Raw genomic sequence first — 23,058 nt, forward strand, 5'->3', positions numbered from 1 at the left:
GAACCATTTTTACCATTATGCACTTCGAGAAAAAGTTAAAATGTCGAGAACAAAATTGATGTATTATTCAAGATTGAATCAAAATTACACAAGCGTAGCCCAATTAAACTTAATTCTCTACATTTGGATTTTTTTCCCTCAATTTGCAATAAGGGATAAAACATTCGTCTGCTATTATTATTACTTTCTCATGTATGGCTCTAATCCTCCCACAGTTTTTGGCCAGATAGGTCCATCGTCACATGTGAGTCTTAAACGTTAACATCCCACTCTGAATGTCTCCTCATTGTGCTGGTCAGTAATGCCATATGGAAATCCTGAAATTTACAGGCTGAGACTGAACTTACAACAGGGCGAAGTTCACAGAGGAAACGTTTCACAGAACAAAAAGCAGTAGAAAATTTAATTCAGTTTTACATCATAATTATACAATCATGACAGGCTTCCATTGTCAGTCTTCACATGATTAATCCAGCATTTAATATAAAAAGCACATTCACACAAAACACATACTGTAAGCACACATTCTACCTACAATTTCATGTGATAGCATAGACAAAACAATAGCATAATTATTTTTAAAACAATCTGTACAAGGTGTCTTCATCCAGTGAAATTCATAATCTGGGACATTGAAATCTATTTCTATCGATTCACAGCGGGAACAAAAACATTTACAGTACAGTTCACAGGCTATTTAGACTTCCTTCGTTTGGCCTGGGTCGGGCTCGCTCCAGTTTCTGTTAAATAAAACAATTATATTAGTGAAAGGTTGTATAACGTGTTTCACTAAGGTGTAATGATAGATTTCCAACAAGATGCTGGTTTGTTTCCATTACCTTTTACAGCAGCACTGGTTCCAGGCCTAGCCGATCTCTTCCTTATGCCGCTGTCCGGAACCGTTTCCTCCTCCACCTCCTTCTCTGCTCTAGAGCTGCGTCGACTAGGACCCTTGGGCTTCTCTACTACAGCTCTGGGAGGAACAGACAGAAGGGAAAAAAAAGACAAACAGAGAAGGAGGGATAACACAAGGGTGTGTTACTAAAGTTGCAAGGGTTTGCTCAACTCGGCTCTACTCAGAGAAACATATTATACCACACAGGACTCTGCTGTTTTTCCTCGTCTACCACAGATACTGTCCATCTTCATCCCGACAGCATCCACTGCGTCGACATGACCACTGCTTGTGTCTTTGCAGCCCAAACATGTACATACATACATACCTTGGGACTAAGTTGATGGGCGTCTTTCTTTTCTTTGCCCATCTGTGATAGAAGTGGGAAAACAGCGGTAAACTATAAACTGTGCTGAAAAAACCCAACTTCACCTCCCCACCATATTATGTCAATCCCAAGGCAAACAATATGGCTATTAAAGGTCAGTGGAGTGGTGCAATTTGCTTTTTGATAGGCTGTCCTGTGTTTAAAATACTCGTGCATTAATATATTTATATGGTGGCATGCTAATTATACATACCAAGTGCTGAGGCCACGTGGCTCATTGATTTCACCATTTTCCCCCCTGGCCAACCAAATGAACTCCCTGAGTTTCAGTAGAGTTAGAAATGACTAAGCATTTCTCCTACAAGAGCACAGGTCTAAAGACTATGCCAGCTTTTCAGAGATTAATATGAGGGAACACCTTATAGACCCCAGCACATGAATGATTTCACAGCTAATCAACAATACAGCAGTTACAACTATACCAATGTCTTGAGGAATCTTACCCTTGCTCTTGTCCTGTTGTGACCTCTTCACCTAAACAGGACAATTGTAACAGTTATTATGTGGTCACTGACTGTTAAGTAACTCATGTCAGATGATATGTAACTGAACCTTTGTGTTTCAAATGAAAGTATTATTAAAACATTCGCAAAGGGGGGGGGGGGAACATACCAGACTTCTCACTTGGAACAGGCTCATGCGATTGTGAGGGTTCTGGTTGAATAGGTGCTGGAAGGGAAGAATCAATACAAGTGACATGTTTTACTATGTAAAAAGTTAACTAGTCATAGAAATTATGAATAAAAAAAATAGTGATGATGCAAAATTGACCAATGTGTCTAGAAACCTATCAAATATTATAATTAATCGCCTGTATGCATATTGCCTGGATGTGCACAATATTTTCTTTTTTTAAGGTGTCAATACTTAAAAAGTGAAGACTTAGAAGTTACCTTAGAATGTGCATGTATCAACAGTATGTAAGTAAATCTTTAAATATGAATCAGAATTCAGATATCAACCTGTTTGATAAACCAAACCCTAATACTGTTGTGTTTTTTTACATTTTCATTGGTCTTTTAAAGACACTAGACAAACATAAGGACTAAAAAGGAGTATCTATGGTTGCAGATCTGACACAAATGTCAGTGACTAAAAAGTATTATTGGATGCATTTAATTACGTTTTGGGGCACCTAAATGATCCAGAAATGTACAGTAACACCATATCCAAATATCTTTTTTAGTTTACAGTTTTGTGTTTACCTTGGGGAGTCTGGGAAGTTTCAGCAGGTGCTGCAGCTAACTGCACAGGGGGATCCACAGTTTGGGGTTCCGACTGAGCTTCGGAAACTCCTCTGGGGTTAGCAACTGGAGAGGATGTGGCAGAGGGAACATCCTGAACAGGTCCAGGTCCGGAACAAACCGGAACGATGGATGATACAGAACTTTGCTCAGGAGTGACTGAAGGGGGTAAGGGCAAGCTAGAAGAAGGGACACTCGAAGTCGTACTAACTACTGTGACAACAGGAGCTTTAGAAGTTAAAGCCTGGTCTGGGCTTGAAACAGAAGCAAGTGTAGGCAATGGAGCCTGGGCAACAAACTGATTAGAAAGAGCAACTTGGCTATGAATGGGAATTGAAGAAGATGTAGGCAGTGCAATGTTGTTGGGGGCAGCAGCAACAATAGTTTGGGGAACTAGGGGTTCAGTCTGAGTAGCGGGACCTTCAGGAGTATGAGAGATCTGAGGTGGCACTGCCCCCACTGGTCCCTGTGCAAGCCTATCTACTGCACTCTGCTGGGTATCAAGTGTACCCACAACAACCCCAGCAACCTGTGCAGGTTTTCCTTTCAGTTGGGTAGCAAGAGGTGGGGACATGGGGCTCTTTCGCATGGTGTTTACAGCCCCGGGACTGGAGCAGGGTGGAGGAGAAGCCAAGGGTGGGTGAAAGGGTGATGTAGTTGAAGGGCTTGGATGGGGAGAGGACTGTTGTAATGGGGGACTAGATTTCTGGGCAATAATGGAATCTACTACATTTTCTGTTTTGATTGTCCCTGGGTTATTTTGCTGAGAAGCTTGGAGAGTACCAACTGGGACTGATGAGGATATACTTGTAGCAATTTGCACCTGTCCTATTGAACTTCTGGTAGGCTGAGTGCTGGTCATATTAGCCATCGATGACTGGGTGGAGCTTTGGGCAGGGGAAAGTTGGATGTTTGTAGTGGACACTTGGATAGGCCCCACCATGGTTACTGACTGGGATACCACTGTGGTATTAGGGGCCACAGATGAGCCTGGAACCTGGAAAATTGGGTTAATGAACACAGGGGTGGTGGCAATAAACTGAGGTCTTGGGACAGGAGTCTGCTGCCGGATGTCTTGAGGTCTAATGTTCTTGTTAGGTACTGCCATCATAGTGGAGACCATAGAGGTTGGTGCCTGGGAAGTGGGGGCAGATGTAATGGGGTTCGAGGTGACAAATACAGTGATTTGGTTGGGGGATATGGTGGTAGAGGAGGCAGGGATTTGTATGACTGAGTGAACACTTGTGACAGGTTTCGGACTAGGGCTTAGTTTGAGGGATGAACAAGGTTGATTTATAACAGAGCTGGGGTTAGAGCTGGTACTAACAATTGAGGCAGGACTGCTCTGACCAGAAGTGGCTGGGTTTGAGCTTACACTTGTGGTGGCATTAGTGTTGGTACTAAGGGTAGCAGTTGGGTTCACATTTGGATTTGGACTGACACCAAGAACTGGAACAGGGTTTTGGCTAAGGCTGGGGGCTGTATTTGAGTTAACATTAGTGCTTGGGTGTGAGCTGGGAATTGAAGTAGGCTGCAAATAAGGACTACTGGTAAGAACTGGGGCTGCAGGTTTGGGCTTAACTTCTGATTCACTTAAAGCTGCAGTTGTTGAAACAGAGGCCAACATATCTATACTCTGGGATGCACTGTGGACTGCTCTCTCAAGATCTGAAGCAGAGTTTGGACTGTCCTTTCCTAAAACCTCCCTAACAGTATTACTCTGTATGGACCGATGTGCCATGTTTGGGATACCCGTGTTATCTAGCAACTGGTTGAGGGAGGTGGGCGCTGTCCTGAGAGTAGGCGAGGCCTCAGAGTCCTGTGAAGACTCTGCATGTTGTACAGATTGCTTATTGACTGTGCCGGCCTGCAGTTCCGAGTCCGATTTAGACTGCTGGGGCAAGGGGAAATGAGGACTTGCCATTCTGGGAGCTGATAACTCTCTCAAAGGTTGTGGCAGGTGTTGGGGCTGTGGCATGTGTCGCTGCTCTGCTGTCATCACTCCCTGACTGTCCCTGACTCCCTCAGCAGCGTTTCCTTGCAACCCGTGGAAGAGGTTCTGGGGATGCTGTGCCTCCATGCCCCCACTGACTTGAGAAGGCATGGACACTGGACTTTGGGGTATGGATGTAGGGCTAAGCATCATTGTTTGCCCTTGATTGTTAACCAACTGCTGCTGTGGTGGAGGGCAGCTGTTGCCAATCTTTGTTCCTTTCTGTCTTCCTGGACTTGGGGTGGCTGACTTGCGACTGGAAGCTGGACTTGATCTTCGACTATTGCTAGGACTTGCTCTCTTAACCTGCCCCCCTGGCTGCTTGTCCTGTTTAGTACCTGTACCTCCTGGTCCAGTGCCAATAGAGAAAGGCTGTTGATTGTTGTTAGTGTTATTTCCTCCTGCACCTCCATTGTTGTTGTTGCCTGGCAGAGTTAAGCTTGGGGGGGCCTGCCCAATGGCTTTTAGAGTTGTTGGGTTAAGACCCTGCTGGTCAAACCCCCTGTTTAGGTTAGGCTGCCTTGGAGGAAGGGGAATGTTGATTTTGGGAGGAAACAGCCCTGCAATAGAGGCATTCAACCTTTCAGGTGAAAGGTTGATTTCTGATGGCTCAGTACTTGGTGGACGATTTGTTGGGGTAAGGGGATGGTGATACGGCCTTGGGCTGGCTCTGTTGGGAGTTTTGGGCCTGGAGCTCTGTGATGTTGTTGGGACACTTGAAAAATGAATGCCTGGCATGGGACCTCCTTGCTGAGGCTGTGTGGACAACTGTTGCTGGGGACTCGCTCCAGTGTGCTGGGGCATTGGTGATGGACCAGTGCCTTGTTTCAACATGTGAGTGTTGGAACCTTGATTGGCCATCATCTGTTGAGTCCCATTTCCTGGCTGCACCCCAATGTCTGGGCCAACTGGTCTGTCCTGCTTCAGATGGGTCCCTGCAGAGGCCTCTTCTGATCCAGTTCCTTGAGGACCCTGCCCTACATCAGGATGGGACATTCTTCGTGCAACGCCGGCAAGCTAAAAAGACAACCAATCAGTAAACAAACCAAAAAATAACACTACACTCAGTTTGTATAGTTTACACAATTTGCGCTACTTATCCCTCACCTGTGAGCTCACCATCATGGGCATTCCCCTGGCTTTGTCGGGCGATGGCGGTACCCCACCATGTCCTTGAAGGCTGATCATTACAGGCATGTTTCCTTGCTGTGAGACAGGAAGTCTCTGCACTTCAGGTGCATTTCCCATTCCCCGAGGAGGGAGCTGCCCTACTGAAGGGATGGACATGCGATTTTTGGCCTGCTCCTGTTGCATCTTCAACATCATCATCATCTGCTGTTGTTGCTGAAATGCAAAAGGTGAGGCAACATTGAACAGGAATAGATAGAACTGTTAAATATTTAGTTGTTACCAAACGGTTAACGTATCATACCTGCTGCAGGTGTGGCTGTTGAGTTTGCTGCTGTTGTTGTTGCAGCTGATGAGGGTGCATTTGAGGCTGAGCTTGACCTGATGCCTGTGGCCCCGCCATGCCTTGTTGACTTTGAGCATTCTGTAGACCCTGCATCTGCATCTGTTGCATCTGCTGCTGTTGCTGCATCTGCTGCTGTTGTAATTGTTGTTGTTGCTGCTGCTGCATTTGCTGCTGTTGCAATTGTTGTTGCATTTGTTGCTGCTGCTGTATTTGTTGCTGTTGCATCTGCTGCTGTTGCATCTGCTGCATTTGTTGTTGTTGTTGTTGTTGCTGCTGCTGCTGCTGCTGCTGCTGCTGCTGCTGCTGCTGTTGTTGCTGCTGCTGCTGCTGCATAAACTGCATTGGTACTTGCTGCAAAACTCTCTGGTCTCCAGGTTGACTAGGAAAGCCTGGGGAATGTAAAGACAGGCATAAATATACAGACAGATAGAAGTAAGCATAATGAAAATAAAGCAAATACTTTCTTCAGCAAGAATCAGCACAATAAATCCAGATACAAACGTATAACCAAAATGTAATAGTTCAACTTCTCTACCTGCAGGCCTATTGGCAAAATCAGCAAGTTTCGGGCCTGCGTTGTCTATGCCCAAATTTTGTTCACTACCAAGATTTGGCAGTTCGGAATCCTCCATGCCAGAAGCCACATCAAGACTGCAAAAAAAGGTATTAACAATTAATGCAAGCGATTAGATTTACTTTTATAAGTATCTATGTCAAAAGTAACAATGTAACAAAAACTATTACCCAAGTCCCTCTCCTTGCTGTTGGCCTTCTCCCTCTTTCGGCTTCTTCTTTCTTGCCGGCTTCTTCTTTTTGGGTTTAGCCTGATTACCACCCCCAGCTCCCTGTTTTCCCCCTGGCCCAAACTGGCTTGCTGAGATATCACTTTGCAGCAGGTTGACCAGCAATGGGCTTGTCAGTGTAACGTCCTTATTGACAGGAAAGCCTCCTGCCTGTCCACAAGGTCCTCCCATTGGCATTTGACCTGGAAACTGTGTGTTAAAGTTCATGCCGTGACCTGCAAAGTGGCCGTTCCCAATCTGCATGTGCTGAGGGCCAGTCATCATGCCTTGTTGTGCCTGCATATCAGGAACCATCTGTTGGACACCAAGGTCTCCTGTTCCACTATTAGGATCTCCCAACGCATGTGGGTGTTGTTGAGCTGCCTGTTGTTGTTGTTGTTGTTGTTGCTGTTGTTGTTGTTGTTGTAACAAGGCCTGTTGCTGTTGTTTCTGCTGCTGTTGTAACTGCTGCTGTTGCAACTGTTGTTGAATAAGAGGATGACCTGCAGGAAGCCTCATCTGTTGCCCATGCATGCCCATAACTTGGTTGGGATTCCCAGCAATAGGAACCTGCTGAGACTGCTGCTGATTCATCTGCTGATGTTGTTGTTGTTGCTGCTGCTGCTGCTGCTGCTGCTGTTGCTGTTGTTGTTGCTGCTGCTGCTGCAACTGTTGTAACTGGTGCTGTTGTTGCATCTGCTGTTGTTGGAGTTGTGCCATTTGCTGCTGCTGCTGTTGTGGAGTCATCTGTTGTGGGCCAACCTGGCCCTGGAATTGAGCCATGTTTCCTGGAACATTTGGAGAAGGACCTCGCATCATCTGTCCAGGCATGACCCCTGCTGGAATCTTGCCTCCAAATGCCTGCTTGTTGCCTTGCATCTGGTTGGCAACCATTTGCTCCATCATGGAGTTTTGTTGCTGTTGCTGCTGCTGCTGCTGCAGGAGCATGGCCTGGTGCCCTTGGCCTCCAACCATCTGTCCCTGCCCATGCATCACCCCCTGGCCTTGCTGAGGCATCATCTGCTTGGGTGGGGTCATCCCTCCTCTCTGCCCTTGACTAAGGGGCCTTGAGAGGACAGTTTGACCTCCACCCTGGCCTTGACCCTTCTGGCTGGGGGAGGAGGACACAGGCTGGGCCTGATGCTGGAGGCCCATCATCTGGGTCTGGAGGCCAGGCTGTTGCTGTCCCATACTGGGCCCAGCAGTTGTACCAGGGGGCGCAACTGCCATATTACTCTGTCCACCCATAACATTAGCTTGAGCATGGGGTGGTCCCTGCATGGAGTTTGGTGTAGAAGCAGACGGCTGACCTCCTGATGTAAGGCGAAAAGGGAAATAAAAAAGGAATAAAATAGGTTTCCCCAAAAGGCCTATGTCTTATGCCAAATACCTGGCGGAGACATTTTAGTTCCCTATTTGCAACACCCAAAGTATGTATTTAAACAAACACTGTTATACTTAAAATAGATTTTTATTACATAATTGCTAAGTTATCTGGTTTACCAAATATACTAATTATATTAAAGTAACACATATGTAGTATTTTGATACAGGAAATGCAGTACTTTAAATGAAGTAGTCATTTACCTGCCATTTTTTTTCAAGGTTTTGTTAAGACAAAGATGATGTATTATTTCATTTATAAAATATCTTCTCTAAATGTATTTAAGAGTCAAGTGTGTGGTAAGCTAATTCAAAAGATCTTTTCCAAATACATTTGTAATGGTAATATTACAAATAATATGGTACAAATATTGCTGTAATTTTCACAAAGACATAACACATCTATCTTCAGAGTTGTACAAGTTTTACCTGTGTGAGTCATCACTTGGCTGTTTTGTAACTGGTGATTGGGGCCTCCACCTGGTGTTCCCGGAGTGCCGGCATTCACCTGACCTTGGACAAAATTTGGATTTGGAAAGCCCATGGGGCGCTTTTGCATGCCTGTAATTAATATGGATTTGTTGATTCATTTGTGCTGGTGAATGTTAGGAACAAGATCTATTATATCCTCAACATTACATGCTTCTTTAACTATGGCCCAAAATATTAATCTCTTTTTTTCTTTAAATAAGAAATGGTAACAGACAATAACCCACCTGGGTGAACTTGGGACCCGGCCTGTCCATGCTGGGGCATTCCCATGAACCCTTGTTGCATGTTACCCTGCTGGCCGAGGGCTGCCCTTCCTGGAGATCCAACACCCTGTGGAAAACCCTGTGGAGTTGTGGGTCTCTGAGCCATCATGGGGGGAGTCCCTGGTGAACCCTGCTGAAAAGGAGATGATGAGGACCCAGGGGACTTGGCGGTGAGGTTGCCCTGCTGGCCAGAATTTGGGGGAAGGGGTGGAGGAACTCTTGGCTGTCCTGCAACCCCACCAGGGCCAGCCTGTGGGCCTTTAGGTTGGGGGGCGGCAAACTGACCAACTCCTGCCTGCTGCTGCTGTAATTGCCCCTGTCCCATTGCATTGAATACCTGCCCAGCTTGCTGGCTGCCAAATGGATAAGGAGGTGGGGGATGACTGGGAGTTTGAACTGTAGCAAGAGAAGTTGGGCGTTGAACAATTTGGCCTTGTGGAGGAGGCTTTCTCCAGGCAGGGCCTCCTTGGGTAGCTTGTTGCTGAAGGACCCCAGGGGGTAACTGGTTCCAGCCAGGAGGCACAGCCATCTGGCCTGATGGGTTGAATGGAGGTCGAGGTCCAAGCTGGGAGAGCTGAACTTGCTGTTGGGCCTGGTGTTGTTGTTGTTGGTGCTGCTGATGTTGTAGCTGCTGCAGAGCTGCAGGGTTAAGAGGTCTCCCGGCTTGTAAGGCCTGCATGTGATGGGCAGCCTGAGGGGGCATTGGGCCGGCTCCATGGGGACCAGCTTGTTGATGTTGAAGTTGCTGTTGCTGCTGAGCTGACATACCTGGCATCATTGGATCCATCACATCTGTGAGAGCAAGACAAGTACTTTTTAAATTATTTTTCTGTTCAAGGGTGATATATTTAAAAGTACAACATGTTTCATTAGGTGTAACGGTAAGTTTATTCATCGGCATACATCGGCGTACTTTACCTTACATTGTATTCATCTTAATTGTTGTAAATCAAGAGATGGTATTTATTACGGTTTCTCTTAGTTTTGAATCAAATTTGTTTGGTTTTTCTCTTTTTTTTTAGATTATGTTAAATATGCTTCAGTTCAAAATGAAATGAGATAGAACACACAGTATCTTGTACTACTGTGGGTTCAAAATAAATTACAGAAACTTAAAACTATGAATCTTTGCTTTTTCCTGATGTACTGAATTCTTGTCAAACCTTGACCCCAAAACGAGGTACTTTACACCCCTATTAGACACACAAGAAAAAGAAAAAAGATCAGAACCTGTCTGTGATGTTGGTCTGGGGACACGAGGATGCATCTGTCCACTGCTGCCTGGTACCATAGCCTGACCTGCCATACCAGGCCCAGGAGGAACCATTGATGGATTTGGCATCCTTACCCCTCCTATGGAATATTTAAAATGATAGACAATAAATAAAAACATTTTTTAAATTGCTATTGTTACTAAATTGACTGTAAATCACAATAAAAAATTATCAGATTAAAAATTAATACTGAATTGAATATTACAACTGAATTAATGTTACATGTTTAAACGTGTATACCCATGGGCCAACTGTGAATACAAATTTGCTCCTGGGGGGACAAATACGGTTTTGTATTGTGATGTAAATATGAAGAAATACATTAAAGTAATGAAGCTCTTTATTTTACTTCAAGATAAAGGTTTGAAAGAAATATAAATGAAATAACAATTGTGTTTTCTCATTAGATGGTGTTCCAATTAACCTGGTAAATATGTACACTCAACTTGTAAACAACTATGTAAACTAATACCTGGACCAGGCTGACCTGGGAAGCTGACATCCATTCTAATCTGGCCGGGCGCTCCAATTGGTCCATTCACTCTGACCTCTTGTCCTCTATTTGGACCCATAGCCACATTGATGACCCCTTCCCCTGGAAACCAACAGAGGGAACATTTATAACCAATAGTCACAATAGGAGGTCTTGTAGGATTCCTTTATTTTGGCATTGTCTTTGGGATCTTGTTGTGAAATAGCCAACAATCCTAAATTTGTCCTCATACCTTCAATCTGTACTGAGAGAATCCCCAGGTCTCTGAGCTGCTGCTGGTTGTTCTGGGCCAACAATCTGAGTCGCTCCGCAGCATCACGAGGAATGTTGAAGGTAACCCGCACACTGTTCCATGGCTCCACATGCTGTGGCTGTAGCCTATCAGGGCCTAAAAATGAGACAACGAATGGATACAAGTTTGAGTTACAGCATATGTGTGGTGAAGCATTCTACAGACAAAGAAAGAATGGGAACGTTATAATTACAAGGACCTACAAAATCTAACTGAAAATAGGGACATATTTTAAACAAATATTTGTTACACTACATGTTTTGAAACAAAGAAGGCAAATAACCACAAAAGAAGTCTACATTACATTATCCAAGATATGCCTTCATATTTATTAACTAATGAAGCATGGAAGGCTGCAAAACCTAAAGTGCTATCATTGTACAAAAATGAAAAGCAGGAGCACTACAGTGGATAACTGTACTTGGCAGCTCCCATCTGTTCATCTGTGTGTAAGAATATAAAAATGCACCAGTAATATCTTACAAATTAAAAAGAAGAGTTTGATGATATTAAACCAACCTATATCAAGCATGTTTGGTATGCCACTGACGATAGTTTCAAGCTTTTGTTTGAAGTCCTCATCCTCCATATTCCCTTGAAAAGAAACAAAAACCGTAAAATCTCCACCGCCGCCGCTGTTTTCCTCTGTACCATCTTGGTTGTTCACTTCCTCTTCTTCTGTAACTGTGCATCCATGGCATCTGTCAGCATCCTCCCCAGCATCCTCCCCAACACCTGAGTCCCTGTCAGAATCATTATCAGGCTCCAGGTACTCCGTCATCTGGGACAACTGAGGTGGGTTACGTCTTTGTGCCATCCTCCCCTTTAACTAGGAGTGGCGTCTAAACCGTTTTAAGCTGAAAACAAAAAAAAGAGAGAAAAAAATTAGCATTGGTATAAACACATAAAGTCACTGCAGTAAAACAACAATATACTCAGTATTGTATAAATTGAAAATAATTCAATATAGTAGATCTGATGCTGATTTAATCTGTATTATTGGCTGCAGCATTTCATTTAAATGGCACGGTGAGACAACTTCTGTAAAAAGTTGCTTATTTCTTATTTTAACACACATTAAGTGAATGAATGATAAATGTCTCTAGTGTTAACAACACATCTGTACCTCAGTGACAGCACTATGGCTGCTGATTTTAAACGTGAAACAGCAGAAACGTCAAAGGGTTACAAAGATATACTGGTGGAAGGAACATATTAGTTGCCAAGTGATTTATTTGAGTCACATATGGTGACATTATACATTCACTTTGATAACCGATGGACAGCTTGTTTAATATGATCGGCCCTGCAGGAGCACAGGCCTAAGCGTAAGCTAGCGCACCAATATCAAATTAAGGAAGAAACAAATACCCCGAATTCAATGTTATGGTGCATATTTCAAACCTGCATAAACTTAAACAAGAAATCAAATTAATACGTTTCTAGCATGCATCGCTCGTAAGACTGAATGAATATTGTTCATGACTCCTTTGAGGCTTTCGGAAGGTCCAGTTAGCAGACGTTAGCTAAGTTAGCTTTGTAGCACTCCAGTTTAACTCAACGTGAATGCATTTTAAACACGTCGTAGCAGCTTTAACCAGACATACGGCATCAGCGGTAAATCACGCATAAACAATTAGGACCCTTACCACATATATCCTTCTGAAAAATAAGTTCAACCAGTCGACATCTGCTAGCCGGATTAGCTAACAAAACATGAATCACTAGCAAGTCAGAAGAGACGATATCAAGCTAGCAGAATAAAAACAGCTTCCGGTGACGTCATTTTAATAACAAAAATCGTTTTCCTTAAACTAGCCCCTTGCAAGTCCAGTCTTTTCTTCAAATAATGAAATCATGTTATACATAGTTTTAAGTTTTCCTAAAGGAATACAAAGTTGTTTTGTATGGTTATTTGACTCTTTAATCACACAACATAAGTGTTCAATTACTCATACGTTATAAACAAGCCTTTTGAAAATAGTAAAATACAACAGCACAATAATCCATTGTGTTATCCAAGTATCTGAATGGACAAAGCGCTCTTATTATATCTACAGCAGCTCAGATACAGCAAATGCACATTTATGAACAACAGACAAACTTTCAACAATGTTAGGATTTATGCAATCATTTTAATTCCTGCATTTTATTTAAGTGAAACAAAATATAGCAGATACAAATCCACCTTTTATTAAGAACAAAAAAAAAAGTGTGCAAATCGGTGCCTAAAGGCTGGTACTCTGCAGTACAAGGAACAAGCATCAACAGTCTTATTGCACTACTGCCAACAATAGAGGGTCAGAACATGATTGAGTAGACCCTACTGGTCATCCTTAAATGAATCACTTTTGGATGCAATCTTTGAAGCTGATGGTTCAAAAATTACAAACTTTTTCATCCAAAGAAAAAAAAAAAAAGATGAAATTAAAAGAATCTGAGCATTACCCATGTACAAACAAGAATTGCTGGTCAATTTAAAAAGTAAACCACAAGCTTTAAATGAGAACAAATACATTAAAAAAAAATACACTTAATCTACCATATATAATAAATAACAACCAACAACTCTTCCTTAAATAAATTAAAAGAGATTTGAAAATCGTTCTCTATTCCTGTATGATTATGTTTTAGTCTAAACATGGTCCTAAGAAGCCTTTGATCATTTGCAACAGTTAAAACTTCAGAAGCTGTACCAAACAACATCTAAATAGGAGAACAGGAGGGTACACGGTTTAGATGCGTTTTTGAAGTTAAGTTAAGGTGCAATGCTTTCTCTCATGTTTAGTTGAATTACCTTCATCATTTCCAAAAAGATGGACCCAAGACCATGCATTTTGGAAACTTCATTGTTCATTTGTTCATTGAATACATTTGATCCCAAGTTTGGAGTGAAAGTATTTAGTTCCTGCTTCGCACATCACAGGTAAAAAAAAAACACCTGTCACTCACCGCTGTGAAAATAACTTAAAAAGCCATTACACTTTCCCTTTTTCTCTTTCCTACTTCAGACAAATACACTTGAAACCTTTATACTGCATATTTTTTGTACTCTGTAAGTGGAACTGGAATCCATCAGACATAAATCCATTAACACTCATTACATCTCTATGGCCTTCTCCCTTTAATATAGGACATTAACACTATCTACATGGCCATTGGATGTTGCTTGAGGCTGTGGGAGAGGGCATGCTAGCATCAGGATGAGAGATGATGATCCTTTGCAGGTTTGCGTGACTGAACAATTTAACTGTCTAGGATCCATCTCAAATCTCGACAAGGTCATCTCAGACAACAAGTGCAGCAACAGCTAAAATGTTGAACTTCCATGCTATCTTATATTTAGTGTATAACTGTGCCAGTTTCTTATTCCTTCTCTAACCATGGACCCTACAGTGTTACTCTTACCACATTCAATTTGTCAAGTGTTGAGAGAACAAGCCATACACTAGGGGACGTTGGACATAATAAGTGCAGAGGCATCAGCACTTCTGGGGTCCTTCACCCCAATGATGAGGTCATTCGTTCTGCGAGTGCCTTCCACCAAGGAGAGAACTTCCACCCTCTCAACCTTGTGACCTTTGGCCTGCAGCGGCTCCACGTCTTCCTCTGAAAACTCAGCTGCAGTACAGAGAGCGAAAGTGTGGGAAAAAAGGAAGTGGATCTGAAGTTAGTAAAGAAGAATAGACTCTGGGAAATATTGACAAACTAAATGTTAAGGTTGGTGTTTACATTACACCAGACCTCAGAGCTCTACACTGGATTCCTGTGAGTCGAAGGATAGATTTCAAAGTCCTACTAGTTATATGTAAAGCAATGAAATGGTATTCTGCCAAAATATGAGGGATCCAGCCCCCTTGGGTACCGAGGGACAGGTTTGTGTTCCCAGAATCAGGACCAAGCAGCATGAGGAAGCTTTAAGTTTCTATGTGCCTCAACTGTTCAAATCACAACAGATAAGTGTGGATGCTAGATTTTGTATGAACTCATATATTTAGATTAATCACTGAACACTATTGATGGATTGATAGTGACTTACAGTCCACCAGAAGGATGTTGGGCTGCAGCTGCGGGTGGAGTCTACCAAATGTTAAGCTGTCACTCATATTTTTACGTGAAGACAGAACATTCATAAGCACCTGAGACAGATCAGAGAAAGAAATACGGAATTATAACATCAATGTAGCGCTGAACAATTAGACAGGGACAAACCGACATTTTAGACTGATATTAATGTAATCCAACATACATTTCAAAAGTTCTTGAAGTCATTCAACTACCTGGGTGATTGCACTGAGAGCTTTTTCTCCATTGGAAGATCCAACAGCTAAGTATGTGCCACATAACCCCACGGCAGGCCTCACTGCGGTGGGCATCAGGAAGGACATGGGTCTCTTCCCAGGCTGCAGGTTGTTGTGCTACAGCAACAGAACACAAAAACCACAAGAGCTGAGAAGCTGCTAAAAGACATACCTTAACTGAGAAATCAAGTCATGCCGCAATCAATTAACTTAACACAAAATGCACAACTACTGGGTTAGGTGGTGAGCTTCTTGTTTTATTGGGCCAAGAGAAGTCCAGGATCTGGCTATTTAAGAGGATTCCTGAAGGAGTCACTATCCCACTGCCAAAGGGTTTGTTTAGAGAGCTGAAAGAGCCACAAAAAAGATACTGGTTTTAGTTAGCCTTTCACAGTGGTACCATGGCATTATTTAAAGTTTAAAAACAGCACAAGGTACCTCATGACTGACACGATGTGGTCGTCTGGGCCCATGACCATGACCTGTGCAGCTGTTGCACCCTCCTCCAAGGCAAAAGAGGGAGTATAATGGTCAGCAGGGAAGGCCTGAGAGTCGCTTATCATTTGGTGGAAGGAGTACGCTTGTGATTTACTTGAAGGAGAGAAAAACAAAACGTTTCAAATCTCATCATTTCTTCCATTAATTATGACAAATATTCATCTTATATTTCAAATCGCTAGAGAAGGGACCTCTACCTCTGCATCTTTGTGACTATTTCAGACACAAACTTGTCATACACGGGGTCTCCCAGCCCACTAGCCAGGGCAAGTGCTATCTTCACGGCCTGGGAGAGGAATGCAGATTTAAAATGTTTGACAGACAAAGGAGTTCCTGCACTTTGCTGATTGTGCTCATTTGCTGTATAGTGGTGAAACAGTTAGTACCTCTGCAACCCAGTGGTGAGTGCTGTTCCTTGGCATCTGGCTGGTAATGTTGAAACCTTCCAGGATGTTGAGAGCAGTGATCAAGCCAATGCCTGCATGTGGAGCTGGGGCCGTCATCACATGGTGTCCTTCAAAAAAACAAAAAACACCAACATATCTTATGGCTGACGTCATAATAATTTTTATTATGTGGAATTCTATCAGTGAAAACAAGTTCTGAATAATTTGTGTGATAAAAAAAAAACGTCTCAACACCGACTTCAAACAGCAGGTGATGCAGCGGGCCATTTTGGTGTTTAAAGACTGGTTAATGGCAAAAGAAAATGTTGACAGGCAAGGATGAGGCAGAAAAAAAAGGCGCTGTGCTGAATCACACAGATCTCCCATCACTTCAACAACAGTGTAAATGTTCAGTTTAATGTCAGTAAAAACTAGTTAAGCCTTCATAAAATGAGCTATAGACACGGCTCTGTGGATTCTCTCTGACTGATTTTTTAAATGGATGAAACATATCACATTCAAATGAATGAAAATATTCACAAATCAGCATTTCAAATATTTAAGGTCCTTTTTAAGTAGTCATGGGAGGAACCAGGGTGAGAAGGACCCTGACACGACTCGACGGGGTTTTGTCTAACTTTTCAGGAATTCGTCCCCATCCGTGATAACAGCGGTTCCTCCCCAGTCCACAATCACCAAGTCGCTCACTCTGCATGATCCCATACATAAACAGCGGCATTGCCTTCTTCACTTTGAACAAAAAGAGAAGCTAAAGGAGCATGTGGAGTTTAAATAGTGGGATAGGGATACAGGGCCAATATTTATATTTGCCAGAAAGAGAGATCTATGCAGAACACAGTCCAGTATACTGTTAGTTTGAGGAGTCAAAAAGGAGGCATGAAAGGTCAGTTATAAAGCCTCCTATTGTTTTTCTTCCTGAATAGTCTCATTTAAAATGAATTCAATGAGGCGGAGGCAAGCTTGATAGTATATTTGGTTGAATGGTTCGTTTGACTTCATTGGTCAGCTTCATGTAGGTGGAAGCAGCAACAAAGTTAATGTAGACACGGCCCAAAAGAACAGGTATCATCTTTGTTTCAGATCAAATGAGTTTCATGGATACTACGTCGTAGAGATCTAATGTAATTAATCCAGGTGTTCACCTTGATAGATGACTTCTGCTGGCTGCTGTAACATTGTGCTGTAGTTTCCAAAGTCGTCCTCTGTGAGCACGCCACCTCTAGCTTGAACCTATTCCAAATGCACAAGGAGATGAAGTAGTATGAGTTAATATCTCGGTATAATACAAAAAAGTGCATAACCAAGTTTGATTTGTGACTACCTATACACCCATAAGTAGACATGGGTAAAAACTAAAAAACATAAATCACATCAATAACTTACTGCTGCCATCATTTCCTGTGTCAGATTTCCACTGTAGAACTCAGATATCCCCTTGGCAGCGACAGCATCCAAGATGGCTGCTAAATCGAGGCGTTTAGAGAAAAGCCCAGAGAGGGGAGCCTGGCCGTTTGGAAGAAACAAGTCCTGAAATGCATCTGACATGTTTTGATCCTTCGCTTTATCCAGAGCTTCAGCTACAGAGAGGGGAAAGAAAAAGAAAGATCTCACCTAATCTCAAAGTGTGGCTCAGGTTCAACACTGAGGCTGTGCAAAAACAGTGTTGTTGTTTTATTTGTGATAGTGACCAAACCCAGTGATTTTCACGTCTTAACATTATACTTACCAAGGTCATGAGTAACATTAAATCCATTTCTGGCCACATCTGCTGCCATGGTAACGACATCCTTCCAAGATATCCTAGGGAATCCAAAAGTCACGATAGATTGTCTTGGTTTTAAACTACAAATACATACCTTGAGATTAGTGTGAAAAAACACTACCCTAAAATATCTGTGCATTACCCTTACATGGATAAAGCATGTTACGCCGGGCAAACACTGTGCGATTTTTTTTTGTGTCGATTTCTGAATCGTGTGAGAATTTTTGTAGTCGCACCAAATTTCAGCCTTGTCGTGAGTCGTGCAGTATACAGCGGGAAACATGCACAGATAAAGCCCTCCCGTCCAGCAATCGGCTGGTCACCTGAAAATCAAACCGATTTTGATATTTCCCCTCCAAGCGCATGCGTGAAAAATGTAAAAATTACCACGTACAGAACAAAGAGATGCTCAATTTGTGCCGGATCAAGATCCGATTTGGACTGGCACCTGTTTGGATTCATTCCTTTGTGAGCATCTCTCCAGTCCTCTTCCGGATTTGGGGACCCGACGTGTTTATTTCACTCTCATAGCGTGAGCAATCAGGTTGCAGCTGAGCATCGAACCGCACAGTGCACACATAAATCACACACTTTGGGGTTTTTAAATTTTTCACATGCGATTTACTGGTGCAGTTTGAGTCTGGGATATTCAAAACGATAAAAAAAAAAACCTCACACAGTGTATGTCCGCCTTTAGTTTGTTCAGTTACATCCACCTCTCAACAGCTGAGACGTCAGGATCGTGGTAATTACACATCAGAGTAATTGCAGTCCAACACAAAGGCTTAAAAATAACATATTCCCTTTGAAGCACAGCTGCTGATTCTTTCATGGAATCACCCCTTCGCTTTGCATGCAAAGATAAATGCAGACCTTATCAGAACCAACAGAAAAACAAGATTTTGATATTCTTATCCTAAAACGAATTGTGTTTCCACTATAAGAGCCATGGCACAAAACAATACAACTCGCAGGAGAGTGAATGGCGCTGAACAAGTTGCAACTAGCAGCAGTGGTTTGTCTTTATTGGTCGGTTGTCTAAATGTCTTCAGTGTAACAACTCGTTGCAGAGTTTGATGATCCTGCCTCTCTCATGATTTAGTATTTTCTGGGATTTTTACTGGATCTAAGGTGCGACATCAGTGTACACATGAAAGCATTTGAACTGCTTTCCAATTTTAAGCTTGATGCTGGGTTGGTGAAGTTGATGATGGACTTTTAAACATACAGGCCCCAGGCAGTTAGGGCAAAAGGTCAGAGAAATCAGAGAATGTTTTTTTAAATATGCTGGGGGGGGATTGTATAGCATTGTATCTTAATATTTTGTGTGGCGATAACATATCCTCTCAGGGCTGCCAAGAATCGATATTTTGCCTTTTAGCCTTTTTTTTTTTTACATTTGAATTGCTGAAGGGGTTTCACCCTTTCCCTGTCAGATATCTGGAACAGATCAATTGAGAGAAAAGCCAAGTCTCGCCAGTTATGTTGGGCTGCACTGTCCTATGTCTTTTTTATTTGTTGTGTTTTTGTTCACTGCTGTAAAGAACATTTCCCTTCAAGGACAATAAAGGTCTGAATTGAAATGCACTGGACAATGAAGGAAGGAATGTTGAAAATCCAGAAACACAAACGACGGCTATTTTTGACATGGTATTGACGAAGAGGAATCTAAAAAAGTTTCCATACCTGCCATAGAGCTGGTGAGCCTGATGCAGCCCACTAAGCATTCCTGGTACCCCCACAAGCAAGCCCGGCTTCAATGAAAAGCAGTAAAAGGGTGAACACAAAATTAATAGAAACAATGTCAAGACTTTCCTCTGATCTTTTTTATTAGGAAGTCACAAACAAAGAAAATAACTTACATTAACATCGAGGTTCCTCTGCAGCATCTGCTCTTGTATGGCAGACGGCGCCGTCTCTCTGAAGTCAATGATCCTTGTCTCGTTTTTACGGATGTCATGCACCAACATAACTCCACCGCTGTAACATTAACGGAGCACAAAGCTGGCTTCATATTCACCCAAGTCAAAGAGCTTTAGTGGTAATCCTGCTAAGAAGAGATTTATGTGTCTATCACTCACCCTCCAATACCAGAAGTGTGAGGGTGGACAATTCCTAAGCAGAGGGCAGCGGTGACGGCGGCATCAACACTGGAGCCCTGTTTCCCGAGAACTTTAAAGCCAAGAGATGTACACTGCGCCACATCTGTTACTACTGCTCCTTGGTTAAAGACCTTGAAGGAAACAGGAGAACATAGCTGGAAGGTCGAAGGGGGCACTAAGAGGATCATGCTAAATTATTTAAAATCCAATAATCGCCTAAACTTATTCCAGGAGAAAGTAACACTAAAGTAAAACGGTTATAAGGCCAACTGTAGATGTCATGGCCATGTAACCCTTACCTGTGGGTCTCCAAAGTAAATCTGCATGATGAGAGCGACTGTGATTCCAGTGGCAAAAGTGAGACAAGCTGTGATGATGACCGTTAGTCCATCTCGCTGGCAGGCACAGTCTTCTACAAAGGGGTCTTTGGTGGTCTCCCGCAAGGACGCCATATCATTGCTAGCCAATTCCGAAGCTGATGAGGGGAGGCGCTGGAGTCGAGCTGACTTCAGGAACAAGTCTGGGTCTTGATTAACACAACAAAAAAAATTCCATTAACCAGGTGAGGATTTTTCCCCCCACTCCATAAAATAAGTGTCCTTTTAGAAACTACTGGAGGACAGTTGGGAATTCTGCCTTTATTTATGAACATTAACAAAGTGAAAAACAACTAATGTGACTATCCTGCCTGCCTGTCCACCATGGGGTCCAGAGCCTTCAGACGCTCTGAATATCCCATCTCAAAACACATCTTTTTAAACTGCCATATTTAGTTTGATCGTCCTCCATCCTGTCTCATTGATACTATACATAATGATATAAACCGAGTACATTTGTCTTTTTAATATTAATTTCATCAATTGTAATTTGTTGTTTGTATCTCGGCTTTGTAAGGTGTCAATGAATGCTTTGAAAAGCACCTTTAAATATAAAATTGTTATTGATTACAGATTACGGTAATTTAAAATAAAAAACGCAAACTTTTCTGGATCTAGCTAAAAATCATAAATCAAATATAGTCTGGTAATGCTAAATTTCCATAGCATCAACCAATGCTTGAATCCAACTTTTAGAGATAATGTGAAACAATAAACAGTGAAAACAGCACTTTGGGAGATTTGACTGCTCTGTGCATGTATACAGAAACCTATAAACACTAAACCTTCTTCTCTTCTGAAGGTTGCATGTGTTGTCACTGAGTCTGTTCTGGCTGACTCACCAGTGTCATGCTCACTCAGGGCATTATCATCCTCTTTGCGTGATTTAAGGGTGTTTTCCCCAGACTGCATGTCATCCTCTGGCAGCCGCGGGAAGCTTGTGATGCTCATGTAGTCCACTGGAGAGTAGGCACTTCCCAAGGTTGTCTCTGGATTTGCATCCTTATCTGCCAGGCATCCACTCGGGTAACCTGCCACTATATCAGGAGCAGGGCTGTGCATGGCTGCTGTGTTAATCTTGCAGTATTTATCGTTAAGGTATGAGGGATTTAAGCCAAGATACCTTTGAGTCCAATCACAGCTGCTTCTTGTCTGGGTCAATCGTGTATTTATAAAGATGAAAAAATCATACCTGTGTATTTGTGGACAACTAGTGTTTCTGTAGTGTTGATGAATTGCATCCACTTGATTAGATCTTCAATGCACCATTATATACAAATTCTCCTGTTGTTGTTTTTTTTCATTCCACTGCACGACATAAATAACCACAAGACATTATGACTGCATTTTCGTGTTAAATTAACATCACAGGCTAGGACAGGTGTGTGTGTAGCTGTGATGATGATGATGATGCATGTTTCCAGTCATGTAGATTGCCACCTGCATGTGAAATAAATAAAAAAAAACATGCAGGTCAGTGAGTTTGGAGTGACACATATCATTTGGGTAGCCTATATATCATCATAATGTCTTTAGATATTGCCAAAACATTTATGAAGCTTTCATGTTTATTCTCCATATTTACTGAGCATGAGCGTGACGACACAAACTCGTCGACAAATATCTACATGCAACAACATGTGAATATTTGTCTGTGTAGACTACAGGAAATTAAACGACATTACCATCCTAACGGCTTATGTTTACAGTATTAGTGTTAATTAAAAAACAAAAAACAAGAACGCGGATTTAACCCCGAAGAAGAATATCGTGTGATGTCACAAGCTAGCATTTTCCTTGTCATTCTGTGTAAACCTACGGCCACACAAAAAGCTCAATGCGTTCCTCATGTGACTTACCGTTGTCTAGGTATGCGTGTTTAAAAAATTTTTATATAAAAAAAACAATCTCAGACGGTGTTATTTTGAGGATCTTTAAACATGGCACCGGCAGCTTTCCGTCACCAAGACGACAAGAGCTCCGACAATCACGACGCTGCACGGCAGAGAGGGAAGTTAGCTTCACGTTACAGGTCGGAATAACCGGTAAGACTTGTCACAGTCATTCAAATCAACTGGGATTTAAGTTTTTGTTTTTGACAAACATCGAAACCAAGACCCAGTGGATCATTGTCAATTTTCTTAAAATAAGTGTTGCTTTCGTGTGTTCCTACGGCTGTGTTTTCGTCGAAGCACCAATATAAGACTAACTTCAATAAATGGTGTTGAGCCCATATGGTTGGGCCTATAAAAATGCACTAAATCTTACCTCCGCTGTTGATGACAAAATCCTTGTTTTTAGCAGAGGTGCATTAAGCCGCTTCCAATTCAGTTTAACGACTTTGACAAAAAATGGTCAATTTCCCATGGACGCAAACGCTCCTCTCGATGTGTAGGGAAGTGGATGAGCAGGTTATGGCAAGTCTGCAGAATGCAAGCTCCAATTACACACATTGGTTCTTCCCCTAACCTCTTTTTGAACTTGTTGCTCCACCTATTAAAAGTAGCAGGTAGAGGACCCTTAAAGGTTAAGTTAATAGCGTAACAATAATCCAGATCAGTTTCACTTTAGGACACTCAGAATGTTTCAGCACACAGTACAAAGGCTTCAAAATGAGCTTGCCTTTTTCCTTTTAAAT

The 23,058-nt window shown here is 42.4% G+C and overlaps 2 protein-coding genes across 3 annotated transcripts; both read right to left on the minus strand.

The window, feature by feature from the left end:
• Positions 1-374: 374 nt before the first annotated feature.
• Positions 375-12,758, minus strand: ncoa6 (nuclear receptor coactivator 6). The gene is made up of 17 exons (XM_079359001.1): positions 12,623-12,758; positions 11,493-11,830; positions 10,914-11,069; positions 10,661-10,783; positions 10,145-10,267; positions 8,876-9,706; positions 8,589-8,720; positions 6,739-8,089; positions 6,530-6,645; positions 5,953-6,383; positions 5,628-5,864; positions 2,489-5,537; positions 1,896-1,952; positions 1,727-1,757; positions 1,224-1,265; positions 840-973; positions 375-740 (listed from the first exon to the last, which is right to left on the minus strand). Exons 2-17 carry the CDS (start codon positions 11,788-11,790, stop codon positions 694-696), a joined length of 7,158 nt encoding a protein of 2,385 aa, XP_079215127.1. The 5' UTR covers positions 11,791-11,830; positions 12,623-12,758; the 3' UTR covers positions 375-693.
• A 330-nt stretch (positions 12,759-13,088) lies between these two features.
• ggt7 (gamma-glutamyltransferase 7) lies at positions 13,089-22,947 on the minus strand. 2 transcript variants are annotated; one of them, XM_079358989.1, is made up of 16 exons: positions 22,689-22,947; positions 21,263-21,860; positions 20,343-20,569; positions 20,023-20,174; positions 19,804-19,921; positions 19,628-19,695; positions 17,906-17,979; positions 17,563-17,756; positions 17,322-17,409; positions 16,159-16,286; positions 15,970-16,058; positions 15,713-15,865; positions 15,507-15,621; positions 15,254-15,391; positions 15,013-15,112; positions 13,089-14,594 (listed from the first exon to the last, which is right to left on the minus strand). In XM_079358989.1, the coding sequence occupies exons 2-16, from the start codon at positions 21,480-21,482 to the stop codon at positions 14,422-14,424; spliced, it is 2,037 nt and encodes a 678-aa protein (XP_079215115.1). In that variant the 5' UTR covers positions 21,483-21,860; positions 22,689-22,947; the 3' UTR covers positions 13,089-14,421. The 2 variants fall into 2 exon arrangements, with proteins under 2 accessions (XP_079215115.1, XP_079215114.1); XM_079358988.1 differs by lacking the exon at positions 22,689-22,947 and adding an exon at positions 22,280-22,363.
• Between the last annotated feature and the right edge of the window lie 111 nt (positions 22,948-23,058).

The sequence above is a fragment of the Symphodus melops genome (genome assembly GCF_947650265.1).
Source record: "Symphodus melops genome assembly, chromosome: 13".
In the NCBI taxonomy this organism is placed as follows: Eukaryota; Metazoa; Chordata; class Actinopteri; order Labriformes; family Labridae; genus Symphodus; species Symphodus melops.